Source organism: Cyprinus carpio, chromosome A2 (genome assembly GCF_018340385.1).
Source record: "Cyprinus carpio isolate SPL01 chromosome A2, ASM1834038v1, whole genome shotgun sequence".
NCBI lineage: Eukaryota > Metazoa > Chordata > Actinopteri > Cypriniformes > Cyprinidae > Cyprinus > Cyprinus carpio.
The window spans coordinates 2,018,919-2,045,502 of NC_056573.1; the positions used below are offsets into that span (position 1 = coordinate 2,018,919).

At 37.4% G+C, this 26,584-nt stretch overlaps 3 protein-coding genes across 3 annotated transcripts; 2 read left to right on the forward strand and 1 right to left on the reverse strand.

Annotated features, from left to right (window-relative positions):
• Positions 1-1,111: 1,111 nt before the first annotated feature.
• LOC109059326 (oocyte zinc finger protein XlCOF26-like) lies at positions 1,112-2,492 on the reverse strand. The gene is made up of 2 exons (XM_019076516.2): positions 2,319-2,492; positions 1,112-2,178 (listed from the first exon to the last, which is right to left on the reverse strand). The coding sequence occupies exons 1-2, from the start codon at positions 2,401-2,403 to the stop codon at positions 1,223-1,225; spliced, it is 1,041 nt and encodes a 346-aa protein (XP_018932061.2). The 5' UTR covers positions 2,404-2,492; the 3' UTR covers positions 1,112-1,222.
• Positions 2,493-5,998: 3,506 nt separating this feature from the next.
• zgc:113293 (uncharacterized protein LOC550593 homolog) lies at positions 5,999-9,869 on the forward strand. Its single transcript, XM_042768967.1, has 5 exons — positions 5,999-6,271; positions 7,244-7,588; positions 7,660-7,971; positions 9,091-9,192; positions 9,717-9,869. Exons 1-5 carry the CDS (start codon positions 6,232-6,234, stop codon positions 9,731-9,733), a joined length of 816 nt encoding a protein of 271 aa, XP_042624901.1. The 5' UTR covers positions 5,999-6,231; the 3' UTR covers positions 9,734-9,869.
• A 635-nt stretch (positions 9,870-10,504) lies between these two features.
• LOC109059323 (ATP-dependent RNA helicase DHX30-like) lies at positions 10,505-25,770 on the forward strand. Its single transcript, XM_042768982.1, is given in 24 exon segments — positions 10,505-10,716; positions 10,803-10,927; positions 11,065-11,175; positions 12,092-12,255; positions 13,592-13,700; positions 13,781-13,930; positions 14,321-14,473; positions 15,235-15,711; positions 17,582-17,953; positions 18,042-18,117; positions 18,878-18,982; positions 19,079-19,254; positions 20,703-20,909; positions 21,055-21,066; positions 21,068-21,137; positions 21,982-22,163; positions 22,165-22,176; positions 22,251-22,401; positions 23,662-23,819; positions 24,063-24,166; positions 24,308-24,354; positions 24,357-24,409; positions 24,411-24,432; positions 25,275-25,770. Coding segments are annotated over 24 exon segments (3,477 nt in total). The 5' UTR covers positions 10,505-10,541; the 3' UTR covers positions 25,541-25,770.
• Positions 25,771-26,584: the final 814 nt, after the last annotated feature.

A 26,584-nucleotide genomic window follows, 5' to 3' on the forward strand; every position in this document is an offset into this window, starting at 1 on the left:
CTTAAATATCACGTTCCACACAGGTTTGGAGCAACATGTGCGAGAGGTGATGATGACAGAAGTTCCATCACACATCAATATATCTTCTGCGCTACTGCTACTTCATCATGAGAGACAGAGCTCTAAACATGGCGCTTCACAGCGACCCGCTACTCTCAACTATTCATCTTCATCAAACATTACACTCTCAGATGAACCATGTATGTGACAAATAAAAATCTTGAATCTTGAATGACATGTCAGCTTCTGTTTAGATAAAACATGATATAATAACAGATACAGTAATTGACAGACGTTTTATTTTTAATAAAATTCTTCAAAGTGATCCTAAACTGACTTCATCATCAGAATACACACTTAACGCTCAAAAGTTTGAGATCAGTAAGGCTTGTAATGTTTTTTAAAGAAGTCTCTTCTGCTCATCAAGACTGCATTTATTTGATCAAAAATACAGAAGAAAACAGTAATTTTGCAAAATGTTATTATTACAATATAAAATAATGGTTTCTATTTTAATATGCTTTAAAATTGTATTTATTTCTGTGATCAAAGCTGAATTCCCATCAGCATCATTACTCCAGTATAAAGTGTCACACGATCTTCAGAAATCATTCTAATATGATTAAAAATTACAACAATAATTAAAAATATAAATCTTACAAATATCTCTAAAAAAAACCCTTAAATTCAAAAATTATACTTCAATAAATTTTATTTTTATTTATTTAGAAATAAATCAAAATATAAATCTTTGCTATCACAATTTAACACATCCTTGCTGAATAAAACTTTTAATTTCTTACAAAACAAGAAAGAATAAACATGTACTGACCCCAAACTTTTTGAACTGTAGTGTATATTGTTAGAAAAGATTTCCATTTTAAATAAATGCTTTTCTTTTTAACTTGTTATTCATCAAAGAATCCTGAAAAAAAGTCTCACAGGTTCCAAATAAATATTAAGCAGCTCTGATAATAAATCATCATATTAGAATGATTTCCGAAGATCATGTGACACTGAAGACTGGAGTAATGATGCTGAAAATACAGCTGCACATCACAGAAATAAATTACAGTTTAACAGATATTCACACAGAAAACAGCTGTTTTAAACAATACTAAAATTTTTCCTGTAATTTTGATTAAATAAAAAAACATTAAAAATCATTCTGATCCCAAACTTCATGTTAGTCTTATAACTATAGATATCAGAGTCGGAGCTGTTATTCTGGCAGGAGTTCCACCTTCGGATGAATGGTGAGTGCCGCACCGGAGGATGATTGTTCTCCCGGAGGCCTGAAGATGAACTGCGTCAGCTTCGGACAGCTCTGCTGCTTTAAGTGTCTCAGTAAATGGCTGAACTGACTGAAACTGCCCGCACACGAGGGACACTGGTAGGGCTTCTCTCCGGTGTGAACCCGCTGGTGTTTCTTCAGGTTTCCAGACTCGGCGAAGCTCTTCCCGCAGCACGAGCAGGTGTAGGGTTTCTCTCCGGTGTGTGTCCTCTGGTGCATCTTCAGCTCGCTGGCTCTCGTGAAGGCGCTGCCGCACTCGGAGCACACGTGAGCTTTCACGCCCGTGTGCTTCTTCTGGTGGTCTTTGAAGTAGCAGAGCCACAAGAAGCTCTTCCCGCAGAAGGAGCACACGTGGGGTCTCTCGTTGGTGTGGATCCTCAGGTGTCTCTTCAGGTGCGCCGCCAGAATGAATCTCTGTCCGCACTGATCGCAGCCGAAGGGCCGCTCTCCGGAGTGAGACAGCAGGTGAGTCTTCAGGCTGGTGGCGTGTGTGAAGCTCTTCCCGCACTGGTCGCAGGAGAACGGCTTCTCTCCCGTGTGGATCCGGATGTGATCCGTCAGGTTGGCTTTATGCGTGAACCTCTTCCCGCAGTGCTGACAGGCGAACCGTCTCTCTCCCGAGTGAATCCTCATGTGGTCCTTAAGGTTTCCTTTGTGTGTGAAGCTCTTTCCGCACTGGAGGCAGGCGTAAGGCTTCTCTCCGGTGTGAGTCCTTATGTGATCGTCGAGGTGTCCTCTCTGTCTGAAAGTCTTTCCACAGTGAGGACAGACGAGTGCTGATTTCTGTGGGCTTTTATTTTCAGTCTCTGAGCTGCTTATGATCGCACGAGGTTCCTCCTCCACTTCATTCAGCTCGTGGCTTTCCTCTTTCACCTCCACCGGCTCTGAAACAAACACAGAACTCTTTTGGCAAAACTTCTGACAATTAAAAGTGCACTCAATGCCAAATTTTAGTAGCCCTTTGAAATAAACAGCATTATATTACACATATGATCTATACACATGAGTAAAATCGGGAACCAACCCTTTTGTTCCTCGGGGTCCTCCTTTAATATCGTGAATGGTTCTGGATCACTCACGTCCCCAATCACCACTCTGACAAACTCCATCCTTCACTGCCTGGTCTCTTCAGCGGTACGAGACGGATTCGCTCCCAGCTGTGGGAGGGGCTTCACTTCAGTTGTGGAGGGGCTTCACAGGGGCTTCACTTCGCTCCCGGGGAGGGCTTCACTCCAGCTGTGGAGGAGGGCTTGTGGGGGTTTCGGCTGTGGGAGGGGCTTCACTCCAGCTGTGGGAGGGGCTTCACTTCGAGACTGTGGGGAGGGGCTTCACTCCAGCTGTGGGAGGGGCTTCACTCCAGCTGTACGGGATTAGCTCCCAGGGGCTTCACTCCGGCTGTACTAGACGGATTCGCTTGCACCTTCTAGTAATACTACAGAGGAGCTTCACTCCAGCTGTGGGAGGGGCTTCACTGGAGACGTCAATCAAGATGCTGTGGAGGTCCAGATCTGACAAATCAAATATAAATAATGTAAAAATCAGTGCACCTTCTAGTAATACTACAAAAGCACAATGAGTTTTATTCAACTGTGTTAAACATTGACATTTGTCTTTTTATCACACCTTTTATATAATGAAAAAATTAAAAGGACATTTAACTGAAAAGAAAATATCTTTTTTTTTTTTTTTTTGGTATAACGTCCTAAATAAAAACTCACAGGAATCTATTTCTATTTATTATTAATATTTATTTATTTTTTGTATCAACATAACTTATTTAGACATAAGGCTAAAATTTTATAGCAATTTTGGTTACTAAATATTTATTTTAGTTTGGCTAGAGCACGTTCACGCTTATGTTCAGTGGGGCTGACAGTTAAGGGTTAAACACAACAGAACAGATTATTTATTTTATGATGTGGTACAGTATGAACTATAAATGAGGACAGCAGTCACATCCAAAATGCAATTCAGTGCTTCACTTGCAGAATAAAACCTCCAAAACTCCACTCGCTTTAAAACAAGATACACACATACATAGCGACTCAAGGCTAGAGAGTGTACAGATTATATTTTAATAATAAATGCTGCTGTGTAGATCAAGCGCACATTTATTAAAAATTCGCTTCATTCTTGATGTCAACAGGCCTCAAACATTACAGTAACACATTCCTCGAGTAACCACATCCACTACACATTACTGAGGCAGAATGTCTTCAGTAATAATCCGTGTTATTAACAGCACATTTACCAAAACTTCAAACAACCTTTATCGTTTCATTTCGTTTAAACACTGAAGCGCCAGAAACCACAAAACCTTTCGTCAGCGCACGCAGCACGCACCGTCCCCGTGACGTCATGACGTCAAGCTAAAATAAAAGTCTCTCTCGTTCATAACAAAAGTTGTGTTCTGTTATGTCCTCTTCAGTTCAAATCTATAATTTTATCCTTTAGACTTCAACGCAATAATAACAATATCTAATTTCTTTATAAGTTTACTTAAACGTGATTTAATTTCAATACTATTGTATTTGTGAATAAAATAAAATGAAAAACAAGTCTTTCTTTAACATATATGTAACATATATCACAATATACATATATTACATTTATTTCCAACATCATAATACTGAAAAAAAAAAAATTAAAATAAATTAAATAAACAAATAAATAAATATATATATATATATATATATATATATATATATATATATATAATATATATATATATATATATATATATATATATATATATATAAAATGCAATCCCGATCATTGTAAGACCAGTCTAAAGGTTTTATGCAACTGGCCCCAGGTCAAATTCCAAATAAACATCATGGTCTAAAACACAACTATCTGTTATAAACATTCTGTCATCATTGCAGAAAAGTGATATGAAGATTGTACAAAGTAAAATTTTTATTTAGCCATATCATTATATCATGTACCTGCTGTTCACTTTAATAATAATAATATTAAATATACACACACACACACATATATATACATAATACTAACTATATATATATATATATATTATATATAGAAGATATATATATATTTATGTATGTATGTGTGTGTGTGTGTGTGTGTTCAATGTGCATCATGAACATGCAGATGTGTGTTTTTAGTGTACTTCAAAGAGAGCATCTTCAAAAAGCTGCTTCTGTTGGACAAAAAAAAAAAAAAAAAAAAGAAAAGAAAAGGAAAAAAAGGCCAAAATATACCGAAAAAGATCCATTTTCAAATTCTTCTGCATTAACACAGATCTAGCCTGAACTAACCCTTCAACCCAATCACATGAACACTGACTGTCTGAGAAATAAATCAACTTAAGTAAATAAATCACATGGACTTCTTTTAAAGGCTGGCCTCCACTTTTAAACTTTACTGTTAGGTTAATAATGTTTTAAGGCAGCAGGGCAACAAAGATGGACTTTCACAGTACAGATGCTGCACAATTAATGCAATCAGTTAAACAATCCTGTTCTCCAGCTGAACGCTTTCCAGAATTAACAGTTCTCCACTTTCCTCCTTTAGATCTGTATCTAAACCAACAATCAGTTCAAGAGGAGCGACCGACCCTTCACTGAGCTTTCCTCAGGAACCAGAAAAATGTTATTTCTGATCAAATCTCAACATGAGCTGTTTGTTTAAAGGAATTCACAGTAGTGTGATAAACAACGACTTTAGTGTAACGATGGTTCTGTGAAAGGTTTCGTGAACTATAACTGGAACTGGAAACAAATAACATTAAAACAAATTTTTACTCTGCCATTCTCATCTTAAATCCATTAAACCTGGCACAATCCACCCCAGTAACCATCTTTCCACTTTGCTGCCATCTGGTTAGCACTTCCGTTACCTGATGATAAAAAAACTAGAGTTTCTTCCCCCATGCCATGAGGCTCCTAAACTCAAAACCAGCCTCTTAACATCTTCATGTCTCCACTTAATATTCACTTTATCAGTAAGATATTCATCATTCTCTACCTCACATTGACATACTGTAAGTGTCAACCTGTTTGCACATTTGCCTCTTGTACATTCCTGTGTATCTTAATATTTAAGACTACAGTTTACTTTCATGCACATTATGTTCTATTCTATATTTAATTCTACAATATACATCTTTTTTTATATTTTATTCATATATTTTTATTGTTTACTTTTATTTCATTCTTTCATACCTATATTTATTTATATTTCATCTGTTAATCTTTAATAATTGCACTGTCCATGGAGCGGACCTGACTTACATTTCACTGCTGGTTATATATGCTCTATATAATCCTGTATGTGACAAATAAAAATCTTGAATCTTGAAGCTGTTATGAATGAGACTCTGTATTGGTTTGATTAACATGTTAGTGTCCTTATGAATCAAACATGCATTCAGATGTTTTGAAATGCCAGGCACATCAAAAGATATTAATAAGTGGATTTTTTCTGGAATAAAAACAAGGCTGTAAGGGACAGAAGTACAGTGTGTTTAATGAATTCTGTTCAACGTAGCAATTGTTCAGCTGATAAAACGTCTTAAAAAAAAAAAAAAAAAAAAAAAAAAAAACTGCATGTGATGCAGGACCTTCTCGTCCTCAGACAGTAATTGAGGCAGTGACTGCAGATCCACAACCGTGGCTTACATTTATCTTAAATATCGTTCCTGATCATCTGAGTGTAGGATTCAACATCACAGCATTTTCGATGAGGTTCGACAAAACCCAGAAGTGATCCGAAGTGCAGCTCGCCTCACAGAAGCGATTATAAACCCGAGGAAAGACTCGGTCTGGACTCAAACACGCTTCAGGTGTAAACACGCCGCAGTCGATCCGGATCCGACACTGATATTAATTCGGCTTGATCACTGACTCTAGACACGGTTCACGGTTCACCCGTTCATTACCCAGCAGTCTCTCAGTTCTCTGTGGAGGACAATGATTCATACATCTGTGTTTCTCCTGTGTTTACTGATCGGTGAGTTCCGTGCTTTTAAAGGGCATCTGATCTAGTTTTGCGCTTCTGCTGCACTCTGAAGTAGCCTAATGTGGATTCTTGATTTACACACGTTCTCTTTCCAAATGCATTTAACAAGAAAAACTGTTCCTCATCTCTGTCTTATTTAAAGACATCACACGTTTAATCAAACAGTCGTGGCTGTGTAGCAACGTTTGAACGAGATCTTGTTTAAGTTAGATTTCTTAACCCTTCTGTTATGTGCAAGTTTCAACCATGGTTTTAATGTGTGGGGTCAAATAGACGCCAAATATTTAAATATATCAATAAATTACTTAAATTGACAATATAATTTATTTTTATTTACTTACACTTTACCGACCTGATATTTTAAATACTTTTTAGGACAAAGCATAACTTTTTTCCCCTACGTAAACGATGCATAACAAACAAACAAACAAAGGTCCTAATTTTCTAAGATTTGTAAAAATGTAAAAATGCATAAAGTTTTGTGTGATGATTAGGGGAATAAAAATGCAGTTTGCACAGTATAAAAAATGATTATGTCTATGGAAAACAACAAAAAAAAATAAAAAAATATATGAAAAATAATTTGATAGATGCTTGTAAAAATGTGTGTAGTGTACAGTGCTTGTAAACACACAAAGGTAGATGAAACTCAAAAAATGAGCTTCATATGCAGTGCAGTAATAGTAAAATGTAAATTGATGCCAAGGCATGCATTATATTTACTGATTAGATATTTAATCGTTGAGAGGCAATGGAGAGATTCATCTGGAAAAGGTAAAACACAACAGAAATTTATTCTGCATGTAATGTTTATTTTTTATTTTTTCACCAAAATATGCACAGACATTTTAAGGTTTAAAAATATAATGATCATATTTGTCAGAGTTGCTGTAGGCTCAGTTTGACCCCAGGCTTCACAGGAAGGATGTGAATCTGAGGATCTGGCTGCTTGTGTTTCTGCAGGTGTGTTTGGTGCAGACACAGATAACACTGAAACCGTGAGGGTCATGCTGGGAGATCCGGTCACTCTTCACACTGACCTGGGCACGGTCCGGAGAGACGATCACATCGTGTGGGTGTTTGGACCGGACAGTCCAGACAACCAGATCGCGGAGCTCATGAAGTGGTCCTACATGCTCTCGATATACGTGAGCGGAAAGATGCCGTTTAGAGACGCACTGCAGCTGAACCATCAGACCGGGTCCCTGACCATTAAAAACACCAAATCTGAACACTCTGGACGTTATAAGTTAACAATCATCCATGACAGAAAGACTTCCCACAAGAGGTTTGATGTTATCGTCTATGGTAAGAAAGAATATAAAGCTGTGATTAACTGTTAGAGACTGTGCTTTCTGAGATTGTTATATTTATTCCAGCTGCTCTCTCGGTTCCCATCATCAGCGCTGACTCCTCTCAGAACTCCACAGCTTCAGAACGGTCTGCGGGTCCAGCGTGTGTCCTCGTGTGTTCTGTGACCAACGCGTCCCGGGCCACTCTGTCCTTCTTTAAGGGCAGTGATTTAGTGTCCAGCGTCAGCGGCTCTGATTCCAGCAGCTCTCTCTCTCTGCCTCTGGAGGTGGAGTATCACGATGAAAACAGCTACAGCTGTGTGGTCAATAACTCCATCAGCAACCACAGCACGCTCTTCAACATCACCGATCTCTGCCAGCCGCCTCCAGCTGCCTCAGGTGCATCCTCTTCCTTTCCTTTTACATGAACACATATGCACATAATTAAACAAAAAAATACAACCCAAAAATATTTTTATAAAATCACCCCAAAATTCAGATTCTGTCCTCATTTGCTAACCCATATGCTGTTTTATATGCAAAAGAAGATATCTGAAGAATATGTCTGTACAATCTGGCTATTTTCTTAAAAAATGCAAGTTTAGTAGAATTACAAAGTGCAGTTAACAGTAAAATTATTTGTGCTACACACCAGTGTGTTTATGATTACGAGTAATACCAGTTTGCAGTATCGAGCAGCGTAACGGACTGTTTTTGTACAGTAGAAATAACTGGAAGCTGTTTCTGACCTGTGTACAATTGAATCATTTGCTCACACTGAAATCCATATGTCTTTGGAAATGAACCATAGGGGGACTTAAAAATGTAGATACCAAAAGAAAAGTTTAAGAAACAAAAGCTAAAATGATATGAAATTCCTGAGTGACAAGCCTGCAAACATCGTAAAAAAGTGTTTTTTTTTTGTTGTTGTTGCTATTTTTATACTGTCACCATTGGCATATAATGCAACAAAGACTGCTAAAGTCATAAGATTTGACTGATAGAGTTTCAATCTCTGTGTACAAATAACATCATGATGCTGCTGTCTTTCTGAAGTCATTTTAACCTCCTGTAACTTGGCTCCAAATCTCAGGTGAAAATCGTCATTTTGTTCCCACTCTACAAAATAGTGCATTACTCATTAAATACACCTGTGATATTTAATATTTTGGCTTTCCATCATTTATGTGTGTCTTAACAACAACAACAAAATATAAATATAAAATTTTAGCCAGGCATCCTCAATCCAATCTGGCGTCAATCATCATTGGTTGTTGAAGTCACATGACCTCAGATCATGATGTTGTCATAGATAGAAGAACCAGTGAGGTTTAGATGTAATTAATGCATTGCCATATTTTATTTGGGCTCTGAATACAGGACTTAATCCATTACTTAAACATCTGAAAGAGCAGAATTTTCATTTGTGGGACTAAATGCACGGATAGTTAATAGTTATTTCTGTGGATCTGCTGCTGTGCTTGACATCAAGCTGCTTGGCCCTGTTTCTGATTTCAGACGACTCGCTGCTCTTCTGTCTGCTGCTGATTCCTGTGGCTCTCACAGTGACCGCTCTCATACTGTGTGTCTGTAGAAAACGCAGAAAAGCAGAAGAAGAGAGTGAGTATCACATACAGCTCACTCTGCGGCTCAAAGATGTGTTTGATGTTTCTGAAAGAGTCTCTTCTGCTCAGCGTTCATTTGATTCAAATACAGTAAAAACAGTGAAATATTATTATAAAGTAAAACAGCTGTTTTCTGTGTGAATCTCTGTTAAAGTGTAATTTATTTCTGTGATGCGCAGCTGTATTTTCAGCATCATTGCTCCAGTCTTCAGTGTCACATGATCTTCAGAAATCATTCTAATATGATGATTTGCTGCTCAAGAAACATTTCTGATTATTATCAATGTTGAAAACAATATTTTTGTGGAAACCGTGATGCATTTTATTTTTCAGGATTCACAGATGAACAGAAAGTTCATATTTGAAATAAAATCTTTTGTAACATTATAACACTTTTGATCGGTTGAATGCATATTCTAGTATTCATTTATTTTGTAAAAAAAAGGATTTTGCAGAAAGATTCTCAAATGCTTTGCTAAATGTCTGTATGTTTTAACATGTGGTGTTTGTTTTGAGCAGCTGATGAGAATTGCTAGCGCTGTAGAGAGCTGTGAGGATGACAGACCTCGAGAGAAGATGAAGAGACCTGCTACAAACACTGTCTGAGAATGCTGTTTTAATAGACTGGTTGATTTATTTATTGAGTGTCCATGATGAAAATGATGGCCTGATGCGAACTGTTTTTACAACTCCTTCGGTTGATCTGAGCTTTCTTTCAGTGAAGCTAATTACAGCCAGCGTGGCTCGTTATATTTGACTTCTGTGATGATGCTGGAACATTGTTGCGAAGCGAAACGTGACTGAAGATGTTTTAAAAACCCTCACTTAAACATATAAACTTGTTTGTGTTTTATTAAGATTGCAGCCGTTGCAGTAGCTGCTCTTGTTCAGAAGGAAAAACGTTTGTCAATTTATCGTTCTCAGTCTATATTTCTATTGTAATCTTGGATTTGTTTTAAATAAATTACTTTAAAAAAAATCTGTTTTGTCATTTGACAGTGTTTTTGTAGAGGAGTGTGATGCTTAGACCTTCATGTAAGTTCAAGCCTTTTAGCATCAGAAAAGGAAAGAAAAAAAAAGGGTTAGGGTAGTGTTTTATATTATTTGTGTTTATTGTGCTAAGCTGCATAATGCAGAAATGTATCTGTTACAATAAAACAAATTCTTATAGATAATATCGGAGTAGATGATATGTGCACTGGAGTAGAATTACATTATTTGTGTCTCGTTTTATGTATCTGGAAACTTAAAAGAATGATGTAATTCCATATTTGATCGCAATTCCAGTAGGTGGCGCCACCGCCAGCAGGTTTTCCGTCAAAAGCGGCGAAGAAGACATTAGACATGGCGGCGTCCTGTGCGGCACTCATGCGGGCTCGCGCACTGGTCACTTTAAGGAGAAAAACTCCTGAAATGAAGAAAGACATCTGGTCAAACTGGACGTCGGTGTGTCATTACAGGACTAAAGTTGGTGTCACACATAAACATCGGCGTTCTTCGCCGGAAACGGTTCACAAAGGTAAGTCGCGCGAGGTCGGCGTACACAAACACATCACGCAACATCTCAAGACAAGCGCTTTATCATCTCCTGACATGTTCGTGCAGGTCCTGATCTTCTTCGAGAGTTTCCCCAGCCGAAGAACCTCCTGTTCGCCACCCTGTCCAAGTCTCTGGGTCAGTCCGATCTGTCGCAGTACATCCAGTACACCTGCACCGAGGGAGAAGTCAAGGTTAGACGCGTCTGAGGAGGACTATCGCTCGAGCGCATGCTGCTCTGTGATTATGGCGTGCATATTTATGTGTTATCATGCACTTGAGCTGTTTTATACTTGACGCAGCAGTGCTGTGTTGGATGTGTGTTTGTTAGAGAGCGACAGTCACGCTGCAGTGGCCCGAGAGGATCGAGACCGAGGGCTTCGGGACGCGGAGGGTGGAGGCGGAGCGTCACGCGGCAGCAGCGGCTCTCTGTAGACTCAGAGTAAGACTGTGATGTGCTTAAAGGAGTAGTTCAACCCAAAATGAACATTTGGTTAATATATGCTAAGATTAGGATGAGTTTGTTTCTTCATCAGATTTGGAGAAATGTAGCATTGCATCAGTGTCTCATCAATGGAAGTGAATGGGTGCCGTCAGAATGAGAGTCCAAACAGCTGATAAAAACATCACCGTAATCCACAAGTAATCCACAGCACTCCAGTCCATCAGTGAAACTGGAGAAGACAAAAGAAAAAAAATCCAGCATTAAGAGCTTTTTTTAACTCCAAATCCATAGATCTATAATCCATAATAAACACTTCCTGCAGTGAAAAAGTGCTCTCCTGTTGTACTCACATCAAAATCCAGACACATATTAGTTTAGAGTGTTTAAACGCTGCTTGATTGTGCAGATTTAATCTCCTGATTAACACCATTCACTTTTTCAGAGGAAGGTGTTATTATGGATTAGACACTCTATGTATTTGAGTTAAAAACGTCTTCAATGCTGATTTGTTCCCCTTTTGTCTTCTCCAGATGTTCACTGGGAACTGGAGTGCTGTGGATTACTTGTGGTTATTGTGATGTTTTATTTATGTTGGACTCTCATTCTGACGGCAACCCATTCACTTCCATTGAGACACTGATGCAATGCTACATCTCTACAATCTGGCATTGTTTTGGAAACAGGCCGTGTTTCAGTTATTTATTTTTTACCAATAAAATGCGAAAGTAATTTCACAAATAAGCACTTAACCAATAAAATTCTAAAAAAAATTAAATTCACTTAACCAATAAAATGCGAAAGTAATTTCACAAATAAGTTTTCTTTTCTTTTCACAAAAAAAAAAAAAATGATAGATTATTAGACCACTATTTGAATATTTAGCAATCCTGAAATTTCTGCATTGTGTTTTTAGGAGCTGGGAGTCCTCCATCAAGGAACGCAACCGTCCGTAACAGGAATGACGAGACAGAAAGGGAGGCAGACGTCTGTCTGGGAAGATGAAGAGGATGTGGCTGTCCATGATCGTCTTAAATATCTGCCATTCCAGAAGAAATCCCAGAAGGAAAGAGCCCAAGGGTAGTCTAATCCTGCAGCTGAGTTTATTATTTTAAGTTTGTCATTCCAGTCGTATACAAGTGTGCAGGGGAATGATATGCACAGTAAGATTCTAGTCACCATATCCACCATAGGTTGAAATCGTTAAACACAATATGCCAAAAAAAAAAATCTGCAAAATTGTTTGATGACAGATATGTAGTGTAATGTACATTAGAATAGATCACGGTCAAAATATGCTTGCAAGGATGTGCTCTTGGTTGTTGGATATATTAAAGGTGTTATCAGTAACGTCAGCTTGTTAGTGATGTTGTACTCAAAAGCAATGTGACTGATTAATAGGGCTTAGTGATTTTTGTGTATGTTAAAAAGTGGATGGGGCCAAGGAGCGAGCCCTGAGGTACCCCATTTGTTAATTTATATGACTTGAGTCATATCAGTAATTGTTTCAGTAATAGTTTCTCTCTTATGTTGAACACAAAAGAAGATATTTTGAAGAACCAAACAGTTGTTGGTCCCCTTCGACTTCCATAGTGGGGAAAGAAATGGAAGTCAATGGGGACCATCAACTGTTTGATTACCAGCATTCTTCAAAATATGTTCTTTTATGTTCAACAGAAGAAAGAAACTCGTACAGCAAATGATGACAAAATGTTCGTTTCTGTTTTTTTTTTTAAGAAAAAAAATGGAACAAAATGTTGTAAACTTTTGAAATAGGCCTTTATTATTCCATAAATCCTTGTGTAAATAAGCGATTGCGTTAATGTATTAATGATAACTTCCACATTTAAAAAAAAAAAAAAATGCCATCCATTGTTTAGAGAGATAAAAGTGCAAGAAAGCCATGCAAACCAGTGTTTCAATTTTTCTATTCATAAATAGAATATTTAAATAAATGTTGGATTGCATGCACATATATATATATATTATATATATATATATATATATATATATATATATATATATATATATATATATATATATATATGCTGTGTGTCCCATGTGTATATATATATTTTTTTACTTTTTATCATTATTTTTCTTTTTCTTTTTTTTAAGGTTTTACCATGTGCACTCTCTGTACTCTCATCTCGATGCTTCCCAGTGGTAAAGAAAAAAGTCATCTTATTGTCTACACATTATTACTACACACATCACTCAGTCTAGATATATTCTGGAAACTGATGTCCTGCGTCGAGATGCTTGTGTGGTAGGAGTCAGGAGTGGACAGGAATACCTGTAGTATGATTCAAAATCATCCTTTCGTATAAATATGACATGCTGTTTGATATCTAGTTGTACATGTTTGTGCATTTGGCATGATCTCTGTCTGTATCTGATGTTTGATGTGTTACAGGACCACAGAAGAGGATCCAGCAGTGACTGAGGCGCTCTCCATATTTCCAAAGCCTAAGGCAGTTCTTGGCAGCGTCATTCAGGTGGCCACATCATCCAATAGAGTCCGAGTAAGTTATAAACCATTACTGATCAGCGCACACATCTGACAGATAGACACTGATTCCTGTTTCTCTGTTCTCCGGTGTAGGAGCTGCTTCAGTACAGAACTACCGGTGGAAAGGTAAAGACGTGTGAGTTGACCGTACGCTGGCCGGAGGAGATGACCTTTACCGCTCATGGACGTCGCAGACTGGAAGCAGAGTCGAATGCAGCAGCACTGGCATGTCTCCGGTTTAAGGTTGGGTTGATAACATGCACATACAGTCATTTGATCTTGAATCAGACAACAGGTCATGCTGTGTTTTTATTTTTGCGTGTCGTTGCTGCAGGAAACACGGCTGTAATCTGTGCATCTTATCAAAAATAAGTTATGTGCACCAACAAACTTAACTGAATTTGAGAAGTGATTTATTGCTGGGATGTAAATGAATGCACCATCATCACACTTTGTGAAAACCTATTTTCACTTTCTCTGCAAACCACAATTTGAGAAGAAAACTTCATGCAATAAAAATCTAATTCTCTAGCTGTGAATAACCCTTACTCTCTGTCTCAGTGGGAAGTACTGTGCTTGTCCAGTCTTTCATTCATCCAGCCCCAGCACTGACTGCTTTGGTTGGGTCCACAGGAGCTGAATCTTCTGGATGAGCAGAACCATCCTCTGACTCACGCCAGGTACCATCAGCAGCAGGTGCGTGAAGCTGGAGAGAGACACAGACGGCCCTGCCGCATCCACATACCCACAGATCTCGAGCGCAGGATCCAGGAGTACCTCACACAGGTGAAACACACACCGGACAATCAGACGTACACACAGGACATTTCAGAATTATGTGTGTTAGAATACAGATGGACACATGATTTTTTTATTTGGATATTGTAAAATAAATAATGAGAAAATGAAAACATTCCATTCAAAAACAAACAAATCATAAACTCTAAAGACTTAATAAAAGATACATATTATTCTAAAAACAAACCAAAAGTGAATGATTAGTTATCCTTCATTCAAACGATTTGTTCAAAGTGACTGATTCGTTTAGAAACAAAGCAAGCGAGTGTGTGTATGAATGGATATTTGAATCATTGACTCAAATGATTCATTCAAAAACTGATTCGTTCAGCAACAAAACAGCGCACAATGTTCTGATCTGGCTTTATTTGGAACTATCTTTGTTTGCTAAACAGATAAAAATGATTACAATGTGTCTAAAATGCATGCAACTCACGTAATATTAACAAATTGTTTGTTAAACTGTTACATAAGATCAAAGTCTCATTTGCAGTCGAGCTCAAGCGCAAATAATCAGGAAAACACACTCTTGCTTGTGTTTCATAACATGAATGAAATGGGCATTTTAACTGCATTCGGGTTCTTTTGCATATACTTGATAATGCCAGCTTGCACATTGTTAAAAATGACAGTTATGATATTATCATAGATGATAAATATCACACATCCCTAACAGAAATCACAACTAAATACAGTTTTATATTGATTGAATTGTTGAAACAGTGTGTGGCTGTTTGATATGTGTTTAGTATCCAGTGGAGGCTGAGGTTCAGAAGCTGTGGGATGAAGAGGAGCAGCGGTCCGTTCAGCGCGAGTCGTCCTTCAGCACTGATGATGATGATGATGATGACTTCATCACAGATGCGATCACCGGTAAGCCGTACCGTGCTTTACGCTCCGAGGAGGCGGAGTCTCTCAGCGACCACCTGCTCAGCCTGTGGATGAGGGCGGGGCCTGGCAGGGGGGTGGAGCTTCCCGTGGACTCCTATAAAGACAGCGTGCTGGAGGCGGTGAGGTCCTCGCAGGTGGTTGTGATCGCAGGAGAGACAGGATGCGGGAAGACCACACGGATCCCGCGCTTCCTGCTGGAGGGGCACGTTAGGAGAGGAGAGGGGGCCGAGTGCAACATCCTGGTCACGCAGCCTCGCCGGATCAGCGCCGTGTCTGTGGCACACCGTGTAGCGCAGGAGATGGGACCCGCCCTCCGTCACTGCGTGGGATACCAGGCAAGAACATACTACAGCTTTCAGAAATATGAGTCGCGTGAAATATCTCTTTTTTTTTTTTTTTTTTAAATGCATGTTATTGATTTTGTTATATGATGCACATCATTGTTTCATTATTTAATTTTTGCATGACTTATCCAATGCTTAGTCCACATAAATCCCGCCCTCATTCAGATCCGCCTCCATTTTTAAGGCCGACGCCCACATCTCAATATCCAATCAGCTACTGATGGAGATAACCTAAGAGTCTCCGGACACCTTTGCTTTTGCAGTAATCTGTTTCATGCAGGTGTACAACATAATATAACAGAAAAGATCTGCATCTCTCTGCGATTTTAAGATTTTTAAGAACATAAAACATTTTGAAGATGTTTGAATCAGTTTTTTCCTCTATAGTTCACAAATAAACCAAGGTCCCAACATTTATTTGTTGAGTTTAAAGGCTCGTTCAGATATTTATAGTGAACTAAAAAAACACAAACAAACAAATTGTTACTTGAAATAAATATACTATAAAACTAAAACAAAACTATATATACAAAAATCACCAAAACACAAAATTACTGAAACTTTATTAAACAATTAACTACTAATTTAACAAAATAAGTTATAAAAACTATAATTAGCGATGTGCAATATTACGATTTCTGATTGTGGACGATTGAAATGTCTCCACGATCTGCTTATTTGTAGAAATATCGTAGTGCACAGAGAAACATCCCTGTACGTAAAAATCTATCTAAAAATAATCAAAATACAAAAAATTCATTAAACAAAAAAAAAATGTGGGTTAAAGACAAAAAAGTGTTTAAGCATTAAAAAAAAGTGTAATACTGCTTTAAACTGTTGTAGTTTCCCCCCCAAAAAATGCTAAAAGTTTTCTGTTTTATTTAATTGCAATTTTGTTTTTGTTTTTCTGAGTAAAAAATAAATATCATACATTTTCCCCTGATTTAAAGAAGACACCCAGTAAAATGTCCTTCAGTGTAACAATCTCGTCAGGAATATTTACAACAAAAATCAGTTTATGACATATTAAAAGACTAATTACTTTCACCCCAAATACTAATGAGTTGTAATTTTACATATTAAAAATTTCACACTATCCTAGGTTTTGCCCATTTGTCAGTAATAATTTTTTACTAATTTAAACCACAATAAAATTTAGTATGCTCCATTATTCTTTTAGATATTTTAAGTATGTTGTTTGAATTTTTGGCATGAATATTGTTACACTGAATGACAATGTAACATTATATCAACCAAATTTTGACATTTTATTCTCCAAAAACTTATTTGAAACCTTAAAAGTAGATCTGAAAAATTACATTTAATGTGCTTTCTATGGACACAAAATCACTTTTGTCCATTTCTTTTGATGCGAACATCTTAACGTCTTTGATCCATGTACATTAGTTCAGTTTCTTGAATGCTGCTGCGCAATACACCGACTGTACCTGAAAAATAAAGCACTGTTAATGTATTTGCAGTGTGCATCTTTATACTCATTCTTTCTTTACTTGAAGCTCTAAAAACTTGTTTTCTAAAAGTGTTGTTTTAGTGTAGTTCAGATTCTATTATAGTTATTAATATTTCGAATTAGTTTGTATTTTTGTTGTTTTCATGTTAGGTTTAAAGTGTAAGTAGCCTAATTGTTGTGTTTTCGTCATTTTTATGTATTTTTATTTATTTCAGTTCCAGTGCATTTCAGTACATATTTTAGTATTTCTAACCTAAATTAATAATAAAAAAAACATTTACAGTCATTAAAACAACAAAACCTCTTAAAGCAATTATTACACCATAAAAGGGGCAGTTCCCTGAAGGGGGCAGTTTTCTGGAGTGTGAGCGCGGTCTGTGTCTGTCTCAGGTGCGTCTGGAGTCACGTCCGCCGGAGCGCAGCGGTGGCGCTCTGCTCTTCCTCACAGTCGGAGTCCTGCTGCGCAAACTTCAGTCCAACCCCGGTCTGCAGGGCATCAGTCACGTGATCGTGGACGAGGTGCACGAGAGAGACGTGAACACGGACCTGCTGCTGGCGCTGCTGCTCTCCAGCATCAAGGACAATCCAGACCTGCGCGTGGTGCTCATGAGTGCCACCGGCGACACGCAGCGGCTCTCGCAGTATTTCGGCGGATGCCCGGTGGTGCGTGTGCCGGGATTCATGCATCCGGTGCAGGCCCGGTTCCTGGAGGAGGTGCTGGCGGAGATGGGTCGACCGACACCGCCGAGGAGAGACCGAGTGGTGAGCCTCGGACGCTTGCTTCACGCTGTAAGGATGTTTGATCGTCTGCAGAATCACAAACCGTTCTCCTCCTGTTCTTTGTCTCAAGGATGAAAAGGAAGTCGCTCCTGATCTGGATCTAGTGGCTGATGTGATCGACCACATTCACAGCAACGGAGAGCCAGGTGAAGATGCTTTTAGACTGATGTGATGCATCTGTGTTAAATGTAGCATTCTCTTGCTCACCAGTGGATCTTATTAAAATTTACTCTTATTAAATATACCATTATACTTCTGTAATATTATACTGAACTGACTGATGTCTGATTATTGTGGTTTTTATTTTAAAGCACTTTGACTTTCATAAACCAAAAAAGGCCAAAACTTTGACGAAATTTGATTTCTTGTTAAATTTGATATTCTATGATACTGATTTTATAAGTTCAAAATATAAAGCAAAAAAAAAAAATGAATGACTACTAAGTCAGTAAGTGCTCCTCTGCTGCCATCTGCTGGTTATAGTTGTGATTTAATGTATTTTTATATTTTGTTTGTTCACCAAAGTATATTTGGTCATCCCATTAAAAATAACATTTACAGTCCTAATGGGTGCCGTCAGAATGAGAGTCCAAACAGCTGATAAAAACATCACAATAATCCACAAGTAATCCACAGCACTCCAGTCCATCAGTGAACATCTGGAGAAGACAAAAGATGAAACACATCCAGCATTAAGATGTTTTTAACTCAAAAACATAGAGTCTATAATCCATAATAACACTTCCTCCAGTGAAAAAGTGCATCTCCTGTTGTCTCTCACATCAAAATCCAGACACATATTAGTTTAGAGCTGGTGCTTGATCTGTGCTGATTTCTCTCTGAGTCACACCAGGCCTCTTCTTCCTCTCGTGTACTGACTGACGGTGTTTGTTTGCTCCGCTGCAGGCGCTGTGTTGTGTTTCCTCCCAGGATGGCAAGATATTAAAGCTGTGCAACAGAAGCTGGAAGAAAAAGCAACATCCAGATCACACTCAAATTTAACTTTAAAGTACAACTACAGCGGCATCCTGTTACACTTAAACCTTTATTCTAATCTTCAATACTCTAGACTGTATATACATTGGACATGTGTTCTGTCCTCTCTAGTGCACTCCAGTATGGCAGTATCGGACCAGCAGACGGTGTTCCAGCGTCCTCCAGACGGACAGAGGAAGATCGTCCTGACCACAAACATCGCAGAGACCTCCGTCACTATAGACGACATCGTGCACGTGCTGGACACTGGCTGTCAGAAAGAGCAGAACTATGACCCCAGAACCAAGGTCCTCCACCCGCCTTAACACTCAGAACACATTCGCTCTGTTTTCAGCCAGACGAGAGAACTTTAAAAACTCTAGAAAAAAATGCATTGATTTTAGTAAGAGAATGAAACTTAGCAATGAAACTTTAAGACCATCAATATACATTATTTTTTATTTAAAAAAAAAAAAAAATATATATATATATATATATTATATATAATATATATATATACACACACACACACACACACAGTACAGGTCAAAAGTTTGGAAACATTAATATTTTTAATGTTTTTGAAAGAAGTCTCTTCTGCTCATCAAACCTGCATTTATTTGATCAAAAATACAGAAAAAACAGTAATATTGTGAAATATTATTACAACTTAAAATAATAGTTTTCTATTTGAATATACTTTAAAAAAATAATTTATTCCTGTGATGCGCAGCTGAATTTTCAGCATCATTACTCCAGCCTTCAGTGTCACATGTAACATCCAGTCTATCACATGATCATTTAGAAATCATTTCTAATATTCTGATTTATTATGAGTGTTGGAAACAGTTCTGCTGTCTAATATATTTGATGAATAAAAGGTTAAAAAGAACTGCATTTATTCAAAAAAAAAAAAAAAATTCTAATAATATATTTTCTTTACTATCACTTTTTATCAATTTAACACATCCTTGCTGAATAAAAGTATTGATTTTATTTAAAAAAAAAAGAAAGAAACAAAAAAATTACTGACCCCAAATTACTGACCAATAGTGTATATTGTTATTACAAAATATTTATATTTTATAAATATCACATGTTCTGAAAAAATATTAAGCAGCAGAACTGTTTCCAACTTTGATAATGAATCATCATATTAGAATGATTTCTCAAGGATCATGTGATAATGATCCTAAAAATTCAGTTTTTTCTGTATTTTTGATCAAATAAATGCAGGCTTGATGAGCAGAAGAAACTTCTTTCAAAAAACATTAAAAATAGTAATGTTTCCAAACTTTTGACCTGTACTCTGTGTGTGTATATATATATATATATATATATATATATATATATATATATATATTATATATATATATATATATATATATATATATATATATATATATATATATTTATTTATTATATATTATTATTATTATTATTTTTTATTTATAGTTTTCTTGTGTGTATATTTTTTTTGTGTGTGTGTTTCATATAATTTGAAATTTCAAAGAATTTCACATAATAACTATTAATAAAAGAGGGGTAAATGCAGTAATAACATGGTAACATTTAAAACTTTGATATAATTTCACATTCACTCATCAGTAAGAAGTTGCTGATCACATACAGTATGGTTATAGTTAAGAACTACTAAGACTAATTTATAAAATAACCCTTTTAGTCTGGCCTGGGATGCAGAAATAGCAAGCAGATTCTGAATGTTATGTTAAGTTACGAGAGTGTGTGTTCTCAGGTCTCTGGTCTGAACACGGTCTGGATCTCACAAGCTAACGTCACTCAGAGAAGAGGAAGAGCGGGCCGCTGTCAGCCTGGACATTCCTACCACCTCTTCCCCGGAGGACAGCTGGAGAGCATGGCTGTGTTTCCGGTCCCGGAGATCCTGCGCACCCCTCTGGAGAGCGTCATCATTCAGGCCAAGATCCACTGTCCCCGCAGCAAAGTGAGCCAGAGTCTCCTGCTTCGAGCTGCTTGCTTTAAATTCAGAAATGAGGCTCACTTTGGTCAGTTCTCTGTGTTCAGATCAGTTTATGATTGTATTCATGTTATTATTTGAACATGTTGTTGTTGCTGTTGTTCCTCTGCAGGCTGTGGACTTCCCTGTCACGAGTGCTTGATTCCCCGGATACTGCAGCAGTCAGAGTCGCTGTGAAGAACCTGATGGACATTGGTAAGTGTTTTTCTCTTTTTATAAAGTAGTATTTATGTATTAGTTAAATTTTTAATGCATATATTCAGTTTGAAATGATACAGGCTTCCTTCTGTCCTGTGCCTTAACTAACACACACAGCTCCTGTATTCATTTTAATTTGAACGTTTTAGTCATTTTGCTGTGTTAACATTTAGTTAACATTTTTCTAGTGTTATTTTAGTGTCACTGATATACTATCGTAGGTTTTGTCAATATTTTACTTGGGTTTTGTATTTTTTTATTTTTTTTTCTGTATTCATTTTAATTTGAAAGTTTTAGTATTTTTGTTGTGTTTTTGTCTTTCAATCACTCAATTTTTTAAGTCTTAGATTAGTTTATTTTTGTACTTTTTTTTTTTTTATTTTTTTTTTTATGTGTCTGCCAAGGACACATTTCTCTTATTTATTTATTTTTTAAAGTTTTTTAAAGTTATTTATTTTAGTGTCACTGATATACTGTTGTAGGTTTTGTTAATTTTACTAGGATTTTTTTTTTCTTTGTTCATTTTAATTTTAATTTTTTTTTTATGCATTTTAATTTTTTTTCACTTTTTCCACTTTCATTTTAAAGGTTATTTTTGTCATTCATTTTTTTTTTTTTTTTTTTTTTTTTTTTTTTTTAGTTTTAGATTAGTCTCTCTTAGTTCTTAAACTTATCTTGTTTCCAATAGCTGCCAAGGAAACATCTCATTTCTGTAGTTAGCAGTATTGAAATGCACCATCCCTTGAGCTCTCTGTTGATCGGAGCAGGTTTGGTCAGCAGCACACGTGTGTTCTTACGTACACGGCTCTCTCGTGTGTGGTCTCTCCTCTCTGTGGGTCAGGTGTGCTGGACGCTGCTGAGAACCTGACGCCGCTGGGCGAGCGCGTGGCCTGCGTGTCGTGTGACCCGCGTCTGGGGAAGGTTCTGGTTCTCTCGGCTCTGTTCTCCTGTGTTCTTCCCGTCTTGTCTGTGGCGGCCTGCTTGACGCGAGACCCCTTCTATAACAGCATGCAGAACCGGGCCGCTCGTCTCCAAGGTCAGAGAGCCGTTCGGAGAGCATAGGTTGATGGTTTCTGTGCGTGTTTTAATCCTCCTGTGGTCTCTGTGCAGGCCAAGGCGGCTCTGAGCGGCTCCAGCTGCAGCGATCACCTGGTCTTCAGTCGAGTCGTTCAGAGCTGGAGAGAGCAGCAGGGCAAAGAGAGCAAGCAGGAGTTTCTGGACACATACACTCTGTCTGGAGCCAGCCTGCGCTTCATACACGGTGAGACCTGCACACACTTAAAGCATGATGCTAAAACTACATGGCCATCTAATTAAACTGAATTAAAATCTAAATAATAGAATTACTCCCGGCCATCTCATGTTATTGTGAGCGTACATGTCCATGCTGAGTCTGTGTAAAATCTTTGTGATTATGATTATGCATTGTCCTCATAATGCATTCAGGTCTGTTTTTGACCTGGAAGAGATGCATAAAAAATAAAAAATAAAAATACATAGTAAGGAAATGAAACTTTGCAAATGCTTTAAGATCCCTAAAATACATATGATTATTATTATTATTATTTTTATTTTCCCGTTTTAATTTTTTTAGTACAATTTTTTTATTAGAGATTGAACCATTAAAAAAAAAAAAAAGTTTGGGTCATTTTGACACAGGTATGTATGAGGTGTCAGAAATACTTTTTCTCACACACTTTTGTACTGAATTTTACATAAATACGTCACCAAGTCAAGTCACCTTTTTTATATAAAACCTTTTTATATACCTATTTATATAGCACTTTATACAAAAAAAGATTGTGTCAAAGAAACTGAACAGTATTAATTAAGAAAACAGTTAATAATAATAATGTCAATAATGCAAACGCTATTTTTTTACTTTACATACCAACTAATGAACCAGCATGAAAATCTGAAAGAGAAAGTTTATGCAAGTAGAATGAAATTCTCATCAATCTCAGATTATACGTTCTTATAAATTTCATTCAGTGATGTATTAAAAAAAAATTCTCATCAATATTGGAAAAAAAAAAAGTTTTTTAAATATGATTTGTGTAATTTGAAATTTCAAAGAATTTTTAAATTAATAAAAAAAGTTTAAATGCAGCAATAACAAGGTAACATTTAAAACATTGAAACTGGTTCACATTCACTCATCAGTGAGAAGTTGCTGATCAGATACAAAATGATTGTAGCTGAAGAATATCTAATAACAATTCTTTGGATCCGGAATATGAAGTATGTAAATGTTCAGGTTCTGCGTCCCTGAACGTCACATTAGATTCATCTGAAGCTTTGCTGCTGTTCTGTGAAATGTATTGTGTTCTGCTGCATGCTGCACAAAATCATCCTGCGACAGATATGAAGATATGAGACTGGTTTGTACTTATGTGGCGTCCCTCGGATGAATGGTTTTGTTGTATCCCTCAATCACTTTGAATAAAAAGCCTCTGCTGAATGAATAGGTGTGATGTAAATTCACGTTCTTCACGTGATTGCTTGCTCTGGTCTCAAACAGGCCTGATGCAGCAGTTCAGTGAGAATCTGTGTGAAGCTGGACTTCTGGAGGGTTCTGCTGAAGGTCTGCGTCTGTCGTCTCGTCTGAATCTACACAGTCATCAGGAGCAGCTGGTCAAAGCTGTGCTGATCGCCGGGACTCTACCCCACCTCATACAGGTGCTGTGACATATCTGTAATTTTGTAAGCAGATCATATCATTTCTTGTTTAAAGTTTCAGGGCAAGATTTGAAAAGCATTGCATGAATTAAAAATGCACTACAGTCAGTTGTTTTGGTGCATGATTTCTTGTGCACAAGCCTGTATTGGCCACAGCACAGAAATAAAAACTGTATCTGGACCAAACACAATTTCTGTAATGATGCACATCTATTTACAAAGTTTATGAACTTCATTCATCAGGTGAAAAGAGGCACCGTGACCAAAAGTGGAAGATTTCGGCCAGAGAATCTGTCGTATCGTACAGAAAGCGGCCCTGTGCTTCTGCACCGCTCCTCTGTTAACCGGTAAACACACAACTATTACTGGATATGGAGTGACTGAAATGATGCACAACAAAACCAAAAAAACTTTTGTTATGTGAAATAAACATTAACTGAAATAAAATCCTTTTGGTGTCTTTCAGCAGGAAATCCGGATCTGTCGAGACTGCGCTGGCTCACCTTCTTCTCGGCGGTCAAATCAAATGGTCAGGTGTCATCAGAGACTCTTCACGGTGGTTCAATCCGCTGGCGCTGCTGCTCCTCACAGGACTGTGACCTCAGCGAGAGAGGTCAAGCCCCTAATCTCAGCACTAGTGCTCATTTAGTGCAGGAAAACTGTAGAGAAAAATATTTGTTGACAAATCAATAACTGAGATGAGACACAGACAACATTGAAATCATTAAACACTAAGTGTGACTATATCAACATTCAATATCGTTGAAGAAAAAGATACTAAAATGTACTTTAAAAAATAACTTTCTACATCTAAAATTTCTCTAAAGGAGGTAAAAACATGGACCTCAACAAAGTTTATGCTTGCGGTTGCCAGATATCATCAATTTAAACCCCCCCACTCACTCAGAGCTTTTCTCTCTTAAAAGGCACGTTGTGTGCCCTATTTATTTTATCTTCCAAACCTGGCAACCACAAACATGTAAATTGGAGTTGATCTTAACTCTGTTGTTTGTGATTGAGTTCACAATACAGAGTCTTTTTTCCCCATTTCAATAGACAAAAACATGCAGGTAATTTTTGAGTTAATATTAGGAATATCACTGCTTTTATTTAGATGTAGAGACTAGAATGTGTTTATATTTCTGATAATACTGTATAATAAATCAGGAAAACCAGATGAGGTCAAATACAGCATGTGTACGAGTCGATTTTCGGCTTAAAGTGCAGTTATTTTCATGCAGTTTCTCAAATAATCACGATTACCAATTTGAGCATAATAATGGTGATTATAACTTTAACTATAAATGAAGCATGACTATGACTAAATTTTAATTGACTAAAGAACTAGACTAAAATAGACTAGTATGGACATTGCCTAAATATAATAAAAACAAAACAGCTGATTGGTCGGTGCATGTTTGCTCTGAAATGTTTTTGTGTTTTGTTGTTGCTCAGTTGTTGGAGATGGTGTGGAGGTGCTGTTACCGGGTCACTTTAATCTCATCCGCTGGGAGTTTTCTCCTCACGTCTGGGAGTTATCTGGGGATCTGCGCACCTCCCTGCAGGCCATGATCCACCGCAGTCTGCGCTCCGACCGCAGATCCTCCTCCGACGACCGTAAGGACCGAGAGCTCGTCGCTTTATTAGTGGAGCTGCTGAATAACACGGATCCAGAGTCTGCCAGCGATCAGGGAGAGTTCAGCACAGAAGACCGTCTGTAATGTCCACATCCAGCAGCCCAACACTTCTGCAGATGAAACACAATCAGGGCATGATGAATCAAGCTGCTTTATTTATTTATTAAGGGAAAGATTGGTGGTATTTCTCATCGGCAGACTACGTGAAACCCCAGAACGTTTTTGCACAAAGGTTTTTTTCATAAAGTTCGGGAGGCATAAACACTAGGATGTGTACATAAAAATTACATCTTAACTTTAATAGCAGGTTGTGTCTGAGGATGAATGAAAACTGCTATAATACTGAACTATTTTGTTGTGCCTGTGAGGCGGGACAAAATAAAGTTATGTAACACTTTGCTTAATTTATTGTCCAATTAAAGATGTTCAAAATCACATCCTGCATAATTTCAATGCTCCATTTTTCTGCCCTTTAAATTTGATGAGACAATACAAAAGAAAGTAACACACCCTTGCAATAATGGTTGTCTTCTACTTGTTTTTTTTTCAAGTCCTCAAACTTGATTTGTTGAAAATTTCAGTGGACGCAGTTTTAATTGTGAACTGAATGTCTTTTAAAGGGTCATATGATGCGATTTCAATTGTTCTTTCCTCTTGGTGGAGTGTTACAAGCTCTTGGTGAATAAAGAAGATCTGTAAAGTTGCAAAGCTAGAAGGCCTCAAATCCAAAGAGAGTATTCTTTATAAAAGTTAAAGACTCATCCACGCCCCCTGAAACAGCTCGTTCTAACACGCCACACATCTCTACGTCAGTATGTGGGAAGATTTGCTGGCATAACGCCGCTCAGGATGTTCACACAAAGAAAAAAAGCGTATCTTTTATTCTCGTTTGTAGTATTGTTGTTGCCGCCTCCATGTCGTATTATAGAATAAAAAGGGTTTTTTTTGTTTTTTTTAACCTTAAACCGCAATAAAACCCATGTCATTACACCAACAACACAAAAAAATGTTTCTTTTTTAGCATAGTCATATGACCCAAGGGCGGATTTAGTGAATTGGGGGCCCAGGCAAAATAAAGGAATGGGCCCCTATACATTTTTCACACATTTCTGGTTCCTTTTTTTGTTT